Genomic DNA, 15,472 nt, shown 5'->3' with positions numbered 1-15,472 from the left:
GCCACCCTGCTGGGACTGGCCACTTGGGCATGGATACACACCTCGCTTCCAGCAGTAGGTGTGCATTACCTTTCTAGTGCTTCAAGTTGTGCTACAGACTAGCCCCAGGTTGACACCTCTTTTAAGCCCCTTCCCAAGCATGAGAACCCACCCTGGGCGAAGCACACCTGCCCCTTTTCCTATCTTGGCTTCTGACAGATCAGTTTATTAAAAAATATATTTTTTTTCTAGCCCGCCCTTCCAATAGAGCTCAGGGCGGGTACAACATCATCAAAACAATAATTATGTTAAAAACATAGGAATTCTCTAATTACATAACAGACCTGGGGGAGTTTGGGGATGTCCTTAGGATCATGCAAGGACACACTCTCTCTCTCTCCCCCTCCCCCCCCCCTCTCATGAGCCTCTGAGCAAATTGGTCCAGTACCAATAAGTGCTCACAATTATTTGTACGGCCGTATTCTGTTCTTAGTCGTCATCATTTCAGTGTACATTCCCACTAACCACTTCCTTTTACTGTAAGTGTTTATCTTGGCCTAAGAACATGTTACAGTGGTGCTTCCTTTCCAGGCAGCAGGGAAAAACAAACTGGGCTTACAGATCAGTCACTGGCATATCTACAAATCATTATGCACTTGCCTCTTATTTTATAAATGAAAGCATAGTGCTGGAACAGCAACTCGAGGCAAAGTTCAGAATCAAAGCAATCTTTATAGATACTTTCAGGAAGAGAGAGGAAGAGAACAAAACGCTCTTTTTCTGCATTGGCTGAATGCAGCTTACAAGTCCGTTTCTGAGTAGAATGAGCTACAGATTTCCGAGAAGTACATAAATCAGCAGAACAACTATCATTTTGACTTCTCGTTTATGCGTTTGATGGGTAAGTGCTTAAGAATTAAGAGCTGAATACTTAGTGTGCACTTGTGGAAGGACAATTAGATGTGACTTTATAGGTAGATCTCATTATTGCCTCGTATTTCAAACTCTAAGGAACAAACAGAAGAAGAAAAAGGTTTTTTGATAGCCTGCTTTTCACTCTCCGAAGGAGTCTCAAAGCAGCTTACAATCACCTTCCCTTCTCCTTCCCACAACAGAATTCCTATGAGGTGGGTGAGGCTGAGAGAGCCCTGATATTACTGAAGAAGAGTTGGTTCTTATATGCCACTTTTCTCTACCCGAAGGAGTCTCAAAGTGGCTTACAGTCTCCTTCCCTTTCCTCTCCCCACAACAGACACCCTGTGAGGTGGGTGAGGCTGAGAGAGCCTTGATATTACTGAAGAAGAAGAGCTGGTTCTGATATGCCACTTTTCTCTACCCGAAGGAGTCTCAAAGTGGCTTACAGTCTCCTTCCCTTTCCTCTCCCCACAACAGACACCCTGTGAGGTAGGTGAGGCTGAGAGAGCCCTGATATTACTGAAAAAGAAGAGTTGGTTCTTATATGCCACTTTTCTCTACCCGAAGGAGTCTCAAAGTGGCTTACAGTCTCCTTCCCTTTCCTCTCCCCACAACAGACACCCTGTGAGGCAGGTGAGGCTGAGAGAGCCTTGATATTACTGAAGAAGAAGAGTTGGTTCTTATATGCCACTTTTCTCTACCCGAAGGAGTCTCAAAGTGGCTTACAGTCGCCTTCCCTTTCCTCTCCCCACAACAGACACCCTGTGAGGCAGGTGAGGCTGAGAGAGCCTTGATATTACTGAAGAAGAAGAGTTGGTTCTTATATGCTGCTTTTCTCTACCCGAAGGAGTCTCAAAGTGGCTCACAGTCGCCTTCCCATTCCTCTCTCCACAACAGGTACCCTGTGAGGTAGGTGGGGCTGAGAGAGTTCTGAGAGATGCCGCTCTTAAACCACTACACCAAGCTGGCTCTGGATCTTCAAAAGTGTTATCTGTCCCCTTGGGCAGCTGCATGTGCAAACATCTGTGGGCAAACAGCACCTCCCTGGCACTGTTTCAGGTCAGCAAATGCAGCACAGAGGCAGCAGCCCCTCCTCCAGTTAGCCCACAATCCTGACCAGAATCAGAGCCCTGCAGCACTTTGGGAGGAAGTTCTTCCCAGGGATCAGTAGCTGGCATATGGTGGCCAGTCCCCCATGGATGAAATGTGACACACTTATATCTGTGTCAGCCCTAAACACACTCGGAATTGGGCTGCAAACACATTCTGTATAGAAGCCTGTACAGAAACCTGTGTGTTACAATGCTTTACTGTAAATCTTTGTGAGTCTCTTGACGATCCTGCCTGAAAACTTTAACACCAGGGTACTCTTTGGGGGTATTGCTATTAATACTTTAAAGTAAAAAAAAAAGTGGCATATTTGGCAAGCTCACTCATCTACATACTATGGTCTGGATCCCATCTAGAATATGAGTGCAATGTGATGTTTCCTAATTCCCCTTCCCACAGCAGCCCCAAATATCCCTCCTCACAATGCTGCTCCTGGGTCTCCTGCAGGAGCCTGTTCCCCACAGGCATGTTAGGAGCTTTGATATCTGCACGTTTCTAGTGAAATGCCAGACTTTACCAGGACTTTCCTATAGGAAACATGTCTGGAGTCTTTGAAGAAGAACTTGGAGGGGGGATTTAAAAGGTATTTCCCTTTCAGGACACCTACAGTAAACAGCTAACAGTCCAATCTCAGGGAGAATTTGTTGTTGTTAGTTGCGAAGTCGTGTCCGACCCATCGCGACCCCATGGACAATGATCCTCCAGGCCTTCCTGTCCTTTATCATTAATCGAAGACCATTTAAATTTGCACCGACTGCTTCAGTGACTCCATCCAGCCACCTCATTCTCTGTTGTCCCCTTCTTCTTTTGCCCTCAATCGTTCCCAGCATTAGGCTCTTCTCCAGGGAGTCCTTCTTTCTCATGAGGTGGCCAAAGTATTTCAGTTCATCTTCAGAATCTGGCTTTCTAAGGAGCAGACCAGGCTGATCTCCTCTAGGACTGACCGGTTTGTTCGCCTTGCAGTCCAAGGGACTTGCAAGAGTCTTCTCCAGCACCAGAGTTCAAAAGAGTTAGTCCAGTCTAAACTCATTCATTTCAACAGGCTTAGACTGGAGTAACTCTGCATAGGATTGCATGGTGAGTTTATGTTCTTGCACATACTTACCTAGGAATTAATTCTACTGAACTCATTGACACTTACTTCCCCAAGCATAGTAGGCACATGCTTTACTATGCTTATCAAGCCTACGCAGAATAGTAAAAAACCTGTTAGTATACTTGATATATCAAGAATCCTGAACTCTTTCCAGAATACAATCCACACAGCCCTTGGATAGGACTGCCTCTATTAAGTAAGGTGCTTGAGGGAGATGATCCATAGCATCTGTTCCAGGTCTTAAATTTCATGCAGTCTAATATGCCACATTAAGCTACCTGAATTTATGCAAAGCAACTGCTAAAGGAAACCATTTATACCTTGATACAGCAGAGGAAGAAAAGCATTTGCTTAACACTTACTGCTTGTGCTTGTTTAATAAAATCAAGGATGTCTTCTTTTAAAGCCTGGTGTATTTTCGCAGGGCCTTTATCATCCCATAAACAAACTGCATGCACATCCCTAGAAAACACAGACATTTGGTCAGTACAAAAATTAAAATGTGGAACCTTTAAACACCAGTAAGGTCCGGAAACAAACGGGCACCTTGAACAATCTGCCAAATAAAGTATCATATGAAATTCCATGGAGGGGAGGAGGGAAGAGCCACATAGTTATTTCCAATAAATCACTTCAAAATGGCAACATCTGAAGAAGCAGAATAAAATCAGAGTCTGAGGAAATCAATCTATTTGAAGAAAATTTAAATAAACCAATGATACTAGCCTGTGATGCATTTTTCACCTGCAGCATGCCCTAGCTTAGATGGCCTGTGTGGCCTCTTCCAACTCTATGATTCTATGCCTAGTATCACCAGGTACAGAAGTATTTGTAGCTGGTCTAACAGACTAGATCAGGCTTTCTCAACCAGGGTTTCTTGACGGCCCTGGAAGGGTTTTCCAAACAGGTGGGAGTTAATTAATTTTTATACACATTTAAATTTGTAAAACATTTATCAGGTGATATCATATATGGTCATGTCAACCTGTGCCCCCCCCCTCTCCCAGGATGGGCCTGGAGGGGGTGGGGAGGGGCCCCAGGTGGACACGTACACAGCTATGCTTCCCGACCATATTCCGCATGCTGGCACCACATCTGGGGTTTCTCAGAGGGTTTCTAAGAGCTTGAGGAATGTTTCAGCGGTTTCTCAATGGTCAAAAAGTTGAGAAAGGCTGGACTAGATCATAAGACCTCAGTGAGCTGCTCACCATTAGCATAGAACAGACGTCGCCTGTCAATGGCTGGTTTGCCCACCAACTTGCTACAAATATGACAGAGATTTATAAATAGCCTGCTTGTAAAACACATCCAAATGGAACAAGTTTTCAAGAATAATTATGGAGGTGATGGCTTATTTTATGTATGGCTACATTTTATTTATTTAGAACAAGAAACAATGGGCTAGATGCCACTTCCAGGGAGTGTGGTGGGGAGGCATGGCCAGCTAGCATCACTTCCAGGGCTCCTCAAAGCCTGAAAAATTAGTTCAGGGGCTCCTTCACAGGCTAAAGATTCAAAAAGGCTGGACTACACAGATCAGGTTCCTAAATCTGGCTTTAGGCACCTGTCAACTTCCAACCTGGCACCAAAACTGTAACAGAATCCCTTTAGGGCAAACTTTACAGCACAACTGGATTTAGATGGTTCCTTTTGCCTTGGGAAAGGAAAAGCAAATTAAAAAAAAAACAAGAAAGACTTACTCCAAACTCGCCCACCCGTCTCAATATTCTTATGCCCTTTTCATTACACTTACTAGAGTGGAATACTGAGGAACACAAAGCAACTTGCCCTCCAAACAGGCATCAGCAAGCACAGAGAAGACTGCAAACTTTTCTAAGAGCAAAGCCGCTTTGGGTTGGGAAGGTCTTGTGTTTCATTCACTCAGCTCTTCTCCCCTCCCCTCCCCCCAGTTCTTATATGTTCTTAGCCTCTCCCCTTAGGGAATCAAAAAGAATACCCCTTGAAACCATGTTATGTTTTGCTGCTTGTGTACGGTCTAAGGGGCAGCAACAGTCAGCACTGTATAAAAGATTTTGCCATCTAACTCAAGTTATCTGAATGAGAAAACAGTTCATCCACTTGTGGCCCTTAAAAAAAAAAGCGCACAGGAAGTCCAAATAAATCCCTGAAGCTGAATCGCTTTTTAAATTTTCAAGGATGGATGTTAGCAATCACAAAACAGACACACACAAAAACCTTCTATTACTGTAACTGAGATGTTTCCAACTGGATCTTTCCTAGAACAAAATGCCACAGTTGTGTTTCTATTACAGCACTTAAGAACTGCAAGTTGCAAAAATTACTTACGAAAATAGATCAAACCACTGCTGCTTTGTGACAGATTCCTGGCGTAAAAGCTTCAGAACAATAGGTCGCATGAAATCCCATTTGTCTTCAAACTGAAGTGCACCTTTATTCTTCCAAGAAAAAAAGAAAAAGAAACAAGCATAATTTTAATGCAGGTCAAATATAAACCGCACACTTTTCTAAAAACAAGTATACCAAACCCTGTACAAGGTTTTACTTCCCAGTGTGAAAAGAATTGCAGCCTTAGTCAAGCAGATCTGTTGGATGTCTGCTGCCTTCTATTAATTCACTGAAGGATACTTTGTGAAGTTCATGATCACAGAACAGTATTTGCAGTCTTGGGGAGAATATACATTAGCATGTACCATAACACATGTCCTGGCTTTTACCCAGCTGGAGGGGTCCAGAATGATGCATCAATAACCCTTTCAAAGGCCTTAATAATAAGTCAAGTTCCCCATTCCCCAGTAAAAATTGCTCAATTGGTAGCAGCTAGTGAAAATTGCTATTATTAAATAATGGGCCAGAACCTGAATTTAACTAGGAAGAAAACTATGCCATTACCAAGACACAAATAATGTAGAACGTTTATAAAAGAGCCAAATGAGACATTTAATTATTATGTCTGGGTTGGATCCGGCCTGCTTTTTTGTTCAATCTCATCCAACTCCACACCTTATTAACAGTCCCTGTTTCACATGGCCTTTGGCCACGCAGGTCCCAACGCAGCCCTTCTGGTGGCTGAATGGGACCCCCCACTGCTGTTTTTTGAGCACAATTACAGCCCTCATAACCAGACACTACAACCTCCAGCACTGTGGGCCACTTATTATGGTACGTATTATTCTCAGAAACCAGTATTAAGTACAAACCTCTCCAGATATGTGCAGCAATAAACCAGAGCTCTGGTGAATTATGCACACTGAGCAATTAATGTGGGCCACTAAGTTCCCTCTCCAATGACTACTGACAAAAGATGTTCTGGAAACATTTAAAAATGACTCGAGGCAGTTCTGCGTTGGCCCTAACACGGCTGTTTTCTTTTGCTAAAAGCCACAGTGGGGGCAGAAGAAACTTGTCTCTAAGATATGCCTGCACAGGCACCAATTTACATTCTCTTATACTCCTGCTTTTAAGAATTAAGTAACAGTTGAAGCTGAAACACACATACTTATTTTCCTTTCGGCAGTAGCTATGAGATAAGGCACAGCCTGATATGACTGGGGCTGTATATGCAGACTGAGGCAGGTATTGGACCCAGACCTGCCTCTGATTCTTTCAGTTTGCACGAAGAGCAACTCACATAGATGAAAACTGCACATCTGCACCAATCTAGGCATTCCTTGATTCAAATATATGGTGGAAAAGGGTAAACATCCCAGTTGACCAATACTGGAATACGTTGCTATACTAGTGAAAGTCTTAAACAATGAAAAATATAGATGCAAAACTTAGACAACCTAAAGCAGGGGTAGTCAAACTGTGGCCCTCCAGATGTTCATGGACTACAATTCCCAGGAGCCCCTGCCAGCGAATGCTGGCAGGGGCTCCTGGGAATTGTAGTCCATGGACATCTGGAGGGCCGCAGTTTGACTACCCCTAACCTAAAGAATGCTTTGAAATACAAACCCCATCAAACATGTCACTGAAGAGCGGGCTGTTGACAGAGAACGGGCTGTAAAGCTTCTGACCACCACTGCTTCTCCTTCCATCCAGGATCTCTCAATAACATAAGGAACTATCCAGAGTCAGTGCTTCATTTCACAAAGAGGCAATAAGGAAGAATTCCTGTGAGCCTCCTACCTCAATTCTGGCCTGGTGCAACTCATGTGAAATGTTTTAGAACCTCAGAGTACGACTCACCACTCCCACCCCTGCTACATCTTCCTCTAAGCTGGCCAAGGCCGAAGGCCTCAAGGACAATTTGCAGCTTTTCCAGGTAAAGCAACCGGAGTTGCACGTGGCAGCGTAAAGATAAATTCCTGGAACGAACAGAATTATTGCATCAACCGGGGGAGGAAGGACACAGCAGCTGCCAGAAGCTTACACCAGCCCAAAGCTGCTCATCTCGGCAACAGCTATTGGCTCAAGGGCTTCACAGGTGACTCAGAACTAGAAAAAAGTGTATGAGGAGATCTCTGACTACTTATCATGCTAATCATTTACCCATGCAAATTAAGGATTCTCACCAATCCCCGTTGCTTGATAATAACCTTGTGGTTCTCCACAGCTATACCTTGATTCATTTACACAGGTATAACCACAACAGAGCCCAACGGCACCCTCTACACATCACTGATTTGCTCAATCTAGCTCTCATAATTCCTTATTTGAATGGAGCATTTTAAGAAATAAAGAGATACGACCTGGTTTCGTTTATACCCCTTATCATCTCCATGAAATTCTGAGAAATCATTTTCTCGTGACCCTGCTACCATTTTAAAACTTCATATTCTCATTTTAGCTGCTGACTGGTAGATCTGGGACCATCTCCTACGGCATGTCAGCATAGATCAGGCTTTCTCAACTTTTTCTACCATTGAGAAACCCTTCAAACATTCTTCAGCTTTGAGAAAACCCAGAAGTGGCAGAATATGGTTGGGAAGCACAGATGTGTATACACCTAGCCAGAAACCCTCTCCTTCTCACTCACTCCTGGCCCATCATTGGCCATTGGGGGAGGGGCACACAGGTCAATATTACCAGATGGTCATGTCACTCAATAAATGTTTAACAAATTAAAAAATATATATAATCAATTAACCCCTACCCACGTGGGAAACCCTTCCAGGTGCATCACAAAACCATGGGGAAGCCCCTGAAATAATTTCTTAAACTAAGAGGAGCCCCTAAGAGGGTGTGTTAGCTGGCCACACCCCCTGCAGGGTCCACGGACCCAATTGGGAATCCCTGAATTAAAGGATTCTGAAAATATCATGCTGTGTTCCCAATACAGTTGTGCTTTGATTATCTTCAGGAGCCATTCATAGTATTCAGGAAGCAGTCAATTAAAACACTGACTCGTGTATGCTACACTTCTTGTTAAGTTTCACGTCATTTCTGTAACATGGTATTCTAGGAGCTGGGATCACAGGTAGGTAACAAGAGTGTCAAGCCCAAAGACTTCTTGAATCTAGCTATATACACGCACTTCGTATCATTTATGAAATCTGATCCTATGCAGTACAGCCCATTAATGGCTCTTTGACTGCTGTGGTCCTAATGCAGCTGCATGGCAGCTAGGAAAAAAGCAGAGAGTGGGACTTTAATTAAAAACACTGGAAGAATAAGTGTTAGTCATAAAGCAACTCTATGAATACAATGTTTTCCTCAGTTCTGAGTAACTTGCTGGTAAACTCTGGAATGTCTTCTCTGATACAACAGGAAGAAAAGGGCACGAACCACAGAACTGAACTTATAAAAGTAGAATATTCTTTAAAAATGTCTAGAAGTGGCTTGAAAGTATCTGTTATCTGGCTATCAGGGTGACAAGAGGTATATAGTAGTAATAGCAAAATCAAGCTAGTCAATCACAGCTACTAGATCCAGTTGGCTGAAACAATTTCTGGTAAGTCCCATTGGACAGGTAGGAGTGATCAGCCTAAGCTTGCTCAACCATGTCTGGGAGATGCACAGAAGACACAGTGCACAACATATTCGCAGTGGGCTGTGGAGGAACATATGCCCTGATAGTGACAAGCAATGAGAGGTTAGGAAAGTAGTAACATGATCCTACCCATGTTTACTCAGAAGGACGTTTCCAATTTCCACTTATGTAGCTTATTTAAAGCCCGCCTTTCTCACTGAGACTCAAGGTGGATTACAGAGAGAATAAGACAGAAAAGGAAAAGGCAATCATATAGCATGTGAAAACCAAATGAATAATGCAGCAGGACTGACTGTATAATACTGATGCAAGCAACAGTGTAAGATGCACATGAACTATGCAGGCTATAGCTCTTAGACAACCAAAGGTTTTATTCGGTGTGTTCCATTTAGGCCTGTGGGTGTTTGCTGCCTGTGGAACATCATTACTATACTACTTAACTAGTTTTATAACTCATTCTGTTTCAAAGTTGCTTGGTATTATTTAATTTAGAATTATCCCAGACACTTTGAGTGCTTATACCAAGGGTGCACTTTACTATTTCCTTGTTCTAGCTGACAGGCAAGGAATCAAAAGCCTACACACAAATCAAGGCAGACACTCAAGTTCTGGTAAGCCCCTGGAATGCTGTTTCTCAACAGGCAGCCGTTGAGCTGCAGCACAACTATGGCTATACCTCTTCCCCTTTGCCCACTGTCCCGAACAGGAAACTCATGGATGCCTTGTGTGCATGCATGGGGAATTCTATTCCAAGGGCCATGATTGGGACACTAGCAGATCTGGAATCAAGTTATTCTAGTTATCAGCTCCTCCAGCCCCAAACCTTCAAACTACTTTGTTATCAACTGCCTTTCCTAAATAGCAATGCTCTTGAGCAGGGATGGCCAATTCTCACGGACTGCTCCAGCCTCTAACATTATCCTGAGAGCCAGAAATGTGCAAGCCTTGCACACACAATCAGGCCTTTTAAAAATCTGGCATCACACAGTGCATGTGTTCCATTGCTGCACCACTGAGCTTACCAAGGAACAAATAAGGTTCCTGAGACATTCTCTTATGAGGTGGATCAGCTGGTCCTTTCCCTCCCATGAATGTGCATGAGATACCAATCAAATATATATGGAATATACAATGGATAGCAAAACATTTTGAGTGACGTTTGTGAAGGTCAGCAGGGGCCAGATAAAGATACTACAGAGGATGCATTAGTTACCAGTTCATGCTTAGAACAAAAGTTTGAGTCCAGTCCACCTTTCAGACCAACAAAAGTTTAATTCTGGGTACAAGCTTCCAAGCACATGCATGCTTCATCACCCAGCTTGTACCCAGAATTAAACTTTGTTGGTCTCAAAAGGTGCCACTGGACTCACACTTTGTTCTATTGCTACAAACCAACATAGTTTTTTTTTAATTTTTTGTTGTTTATTATTATTAAATGTAAAATACAGAAGATAGAAAAAGAAGAAAAAAAGAAAGCGACCAGCTGATAGGTAGTTATTATATCCTAGTCTATACATCATCTATACAGATATACCTTACATAGTATAGTCTGATATTATCTCAAGAAACATGTAGTCAGTTCCCATTGCATATTAGTCCTAGCCTAGCATTTACTACTGTCTTTCTTAAGAAAGTCCAGGTAATCGCTCCACTGTTCGTCATAATCTTCCGGTGGTTTCTTATTCACCATGTTAGTGAGTCTTGCCAACATAGTTAATCACCTGCATCAGATCACGCTTAGTAAGCAATACTATTTATAATTACTCCAACCCAAGCCCACCAATTTTGATGGGTTTCGATGGGAATAACTCAACATAGGACTTCTCAATATGCTCCTTTAGTTGATGTTTCTTTTCACAATCCAATCTCATATTTTCTCTTCATGATTTGTACTGTGCTAATTATTTTTTTAAAGCTTCAGATCCATTTCAGTCTGCTTGATACCTGGGCCCATTCCGCACCACATAGGATAATGCACTTTCAATGTGCTTTGGCAGCTGGATTTTCCTATGCAGAACAGGAAAATCTACTTCTAAAGTGCATTGAAAGTATACTATCTATTGTGTGCAGAACAGGCCCTGCTCAACATATGCTTTTAAGGTCAGAAATGTTTTCAAGTTATGATTTCACAAAGAATACAATTTACCACATTGGTTACAAGCATCTACAGCTGATACCATGAAGTAAAACCTCACAAAGTAAAACTTCACTTACATTTTTAGAAACTGTGCCCAAATTCACCTCATTCTGCACACATTGGATAACGTACTTTTCATGCACTTCAGAAGCAGATTATCCTGTTTTGCACAGGAAAATCAAGCTGGAAAAGCACACTGAAAATGCATTATCCAATATGTGCAGAATGGGCTAGAAGAGTTGGGGTTTTTTACTTCACTTTTTACTATCTGAAGGCATTTCAAAGTGGCTTACGATTGGCTACTCTTCCTTCCCCCTGTGAGGTGGGTAAGATTGAGAGAGCTCTCAGACAACTGTGACTGACCCAAGGTCAGTCAGCTGGCTGCATGTGGAGGACCGAAGAATCAACCCCAGTTCTCCAGATTAGAGGCTGCTGCTCTTAACCACTATTCCACACTGGGGTCAAAGAGACCTCAAGATAAGTCGCAGAAACAGAAATGTTGGAGGTTGCATAAAACATGCCAAGAAAAAAAATCAACTCTTTATTATGCCCTAAAAGAACTGAACAGCAGCAGAGACACCAAGGAGAAAATATACTTCTCAATTTTTCCCTGCATGCAGCTCCCTTTTCAATGAAATCGTAGTGCAAATTGCCACAATGCTATCAAAGAACAATTGACAAAAAAATTACAAGAGTCATGCTTTGAATGGAACACCTACAGAACAAGTCATTAATGGTGAGGAATATGCAGAGTATAACAATACAGAACACTGAAAACTAAAGTTTTGTCTTTTCCCTCCCTAACTACTCCAAGTCAATCTCACCCCAGTTTTCAAACAAAGATAATGTAGTGAGGAAAAGGTAACAAGCTAACTGGAAAGTACAAAAGAAATCCCATTTGGGGTTATAGGGATCACTAAACTATCTGATTTCGATCCAGATGCTTTGATCTTCAGTTAACGGCACCTATTTACTGAAATGTTATGAATGCTTCAATCAATTCAACTGCATGGCACAAAGAAAAGGCACAGGTCAGCTTTGGCAAGAGCATATTTACTATTAAGGGAACACTGAACTGCTTTAAAACATCAAGTTTTATGGAGATGGAAAATGTTCATTGTCATCAACCTGCATATCACTGGACCACAACATAGTTAGAACCAAAAGAGTTAGTTAACAAGCAACTTAACACAAATTGTAAAATGTCAGTATCTGGGATTGATACCTTTTATGGGTACAGGAGTACTCACAGCAAAGGATTTTTAAAAAGATCTAGCTGTTGTACATTTTCTAAAAACACACTGTTCTGTTTAGGAGCATGTTCTGGACATTTCGATTTCCACTGTTAAGGCCAGACATGAAAAGTGTATCTGATTTACATTGATATAACACAACGGTAAAATACTTGGAGCAAAGGAAACCCAAAGGATGGTAATGCAAGCAAAACTAGTTGCCAAACCACTGTACTTAATACCCAAGTATACTGAATTAAATGCAGCTATGTTACAATGTTTCTGTAAGATGATAAAATATTTCATACTTTTACATTTTGGCCCTAGAGATTTTTCAAAACTAGCATTGGATTATAGGACCAGGTTGGAAAAACGGTTCCTGCATTTCCATGCACAAACATCAAATTTGTCAACTGGGGACTTTTCGAGTTTTATCTTCTGTGAATACATTTCTACACACCCGTTCCTCTCGCACACACTGATCTACCCCTGATCTACCCCTGGAGAAGGCAGCTCCTCCTAGCTGTTCAGGAGGACATTCTTGTAGAAGGAACAAAGCGGAAGTCTAATGGCTCAGCCCAGGAGATGACTTCTTAATTGAAAAAATTGTTCCTTTACACCAATTGCCTTGTTGCATTAAAGAAGCATATTTGCAGGAGTTGTTCTGGTATTCCCCGTCCCCCATTCTCAGACCTGCTACACTCTTTTGTCTTACTAGGAATCTTTGCTGTTAGATTCAAATATTATTTGGTAATATACTAAATGGTTGCCCAATATTACAAAATGTTGTAATCTTACTGCTGATTAACTGAGTTTTTTAAAAACTCCTTATAGTCTGCCTTGGGTACCAGTGACAAAAGTGGACTATAAAAATAAATAAATGAAAAAAATAATAGTTACGGCCCTTCAATAACCTTTCCTTGCCAGTTCTTGATCTCTTATTGCCACACTTTGCATCCGGGAAACAATATTTCTGATCATCATTTCCTAAAAAACACTGTCATCTGAATGCTTCTCCAGTTCCAGACCTTTAAACCTTGTACTGTACCACTACATCCTCTATTAGGGTTCCATCACAGGTAGCATGTAAGCTGCATTGCTGCGGTTTCTGTGGCCCCTAAAGTCTCGGGTTGGGGAAGCCTTTAACATGCTCTGCTATGGGCTTGTTTTAAAAACTTTCACTTTACAGGATTTTTCCCTGTCCCAATTAGCTCATAGCTCCATTTGTATTGCTCTTCCTAGTCGATATTCTGTTTGTAGGACGGAATGAAATGTGGTAACACATGGGGGGGGGGGGTGCAGAATAGCTCCAAATATTTATTTTGCTACTCAGCAGTAGTTCTCACTAAAGAAAAGTTTGGAACCCCCTGTGGAACTCTTCTACACCTTGCTTCTGAGATTCGGAGACCTTGGAGAGTCGCTGCCACATAAACAGTAGGGGGTTCAAAACACCAGTGACTGAGAGGACCAAACAGCCCCGCAGAGGTACAAAGGCACAGCCAAGATTCCTTGGGCCAGCGCTCTGCTCTCAAGTCCTCCTCTCCGATCTCCTGTATTTTGAGATTCTTTCTCACCTGCCCACCCCACCCTGGCAGGCTACACGCAGAGCATCTTCCAAAGCATCAGGGGCGACTGCATCTACCCCAGGCCGGGCATTGCATTCCCACTGTGGGACAGCCGTCATTCCCAACTGGACCTCCTCGCCCACGTTAGAAAAATCCAGTTGCGAATAACCGCCGAGAGCACAATCCCCACGACGGTGCGGACGTGGCCGGGCTTTCAGGGGCAACCGGCCTCCTCTGCGGAGGAGGCGAGGGAGGGAAGAGACCACAGTTCCACCGGCCCGAGGCCGCCCCGACGATTCCTTCCCCCCGCCACGGCTCCTTCCTCTTCGTGGCCTGGGCGCCTGGGGAGGACAAGGGGGCTGCAGCAAACAGGAAGCGCACAGAAAACACACAGAGAGGAAAAGCAGAAGAATTGAGGGGTTGGGGGGTCCTTTTTTCGGAAGAGGCCCGCCTCGCCTCTTCCAACCCGGACCCACAGCAGCCTGTCCAGGGCACGCACTGCGCCCGCCCCCCAGCCAGCCAGCCAGTCCCCTCCTCCGCCCCACATGCCCTCCCCCCCCCGCCCCGTCCGGCGGGTCCCTCAGGCCGCCTCCGCCTGGCCCGTCCCCCCCTCCCTCGCTCACCTTTAACAGATTCGACGTCGCCATGTTCCTCTCCGGGTGCGGGCGGGCAGGCGGGCACGGCGGGGCCTTGCGGCGGGCGGGCGGTGGGGTCGGGTCTGCCGGTCTCCGGCGCCCTCGCTTTACATGGTCCCCGCACGGGACGGACGGGCGGCCGGACGCGGCGCGCAGGGACGAGGCTCGCTCGAGCGCCTTGGGCCCGCTCGGCTGCCGCCGCTTTCAGCGCCTCATGGCGGGACCGGGCAGGCGGGCGGGCGGAGAGTCCGGGCACTGGCGGCGGCGGCGGCGGCCCGGCTCCGCGCGGGGGGCTGGTCGAGCCCACATGATGCGGCGCTCAGGAGCCGGATGCGCCGCCGAAGGGAAGCGGCGGCGCTGGCTTGGCCCACCGCGCCCCCTGCCGAGCGGAGGCCGCCGAGTCGCGCCTTGCCTTTCGACGCCGGGGAGATTTCCCTCAGAAGTGGTCGGCCGCGGCGAGCCAAAGAACGCGGTCTTCTTTCGTGCGGTCTGGGATTTGTAGTTTGAAGGAGCGACGGTAGAAAGGGAGGGGCCTCGGATCAGCCCCGTCAGCGAACTACGCTTCCCAGGATTCTTTTGGGAAGCCCTGGGGGTTGCCAGCTCTGGGTTGGGAAATACCTGGAGGTTTGGGGGGTGGAGCCGGGAGTGGGCGGGATTTGGGGTGGGGAGAGACCTCGGCGGAGTATAATCTATGGAGGCCACCCTCCCAAGCAGCCGTTTTCTCTGTCGCCTGGTTTTGAAGAACTCAAGACTTTTTCTCCTGCTCGTTTTGATTTGGACTCATCTGAATATGTTCCCATGTAATTAGGGTGACCGAAGCACAGGACAAAAGCTACAAAGGAAAGAACTAAGAGAGGGGAACTCACAACTGGGTGCAAAATTTGCCCAT

The 15,472-nt window shown here is 44.6% G+C and overlaps 1 protein-coding gene across 1 annotated transcript in view; it reads right to left on the bottom strand.

Moving 5' to 3' along the window:
- The window catches only part of CUL5 (cullin 5), a 38,195-nt gene extending 23,201 nt beyond the window's left edge, over window positions 1–14,994 (bottom strand). Inside the window, exons 1-3 of the mRNA XM_077341589.1 lie at window positions 14,572–14,994; window positions 5,408–5,517; window positions 3,463–3,562 (exon numbers count right to left, since the gene is read on the bottom strand). Coding sequence (XP_077197704.1) covers window positions 3,463–3,562; window positions 5,408–5,517; window positions 14,572–14,595 — 234 coding nt within the window. The 5' untranslated portion in view covers window positions 14,596–14,994. The remainder of the gene's footprint in view (window positions 1–3,462; window positions 3,563–5,407; window positions 5,518–14,571) is intronic.
- Between the last annotated feature and the right edge of the window lie 478 nt (window positions 14,995–15,472).

This window comes from Paroedura picta, chromosome 6 (genome assembly GCF_049243985.1).
Source record: "Paroedura picta isolate Pp20150507F chromosome 6, Ppicta_v3.0, whole genome shotgun sequence".
In the NCBI taxonomy this organism is placed as follows: domain Eukaryota; kingdom Metazoa; phylum Chordata; class Lepidosauria; order Squamata; family Gekkonidae; genus Paroedura; species Paroedura picta.
Note: the sequence above shows the minus strand (reverse complement) of the source record. Positions and strands in the feature narration are given on the sequence as shown.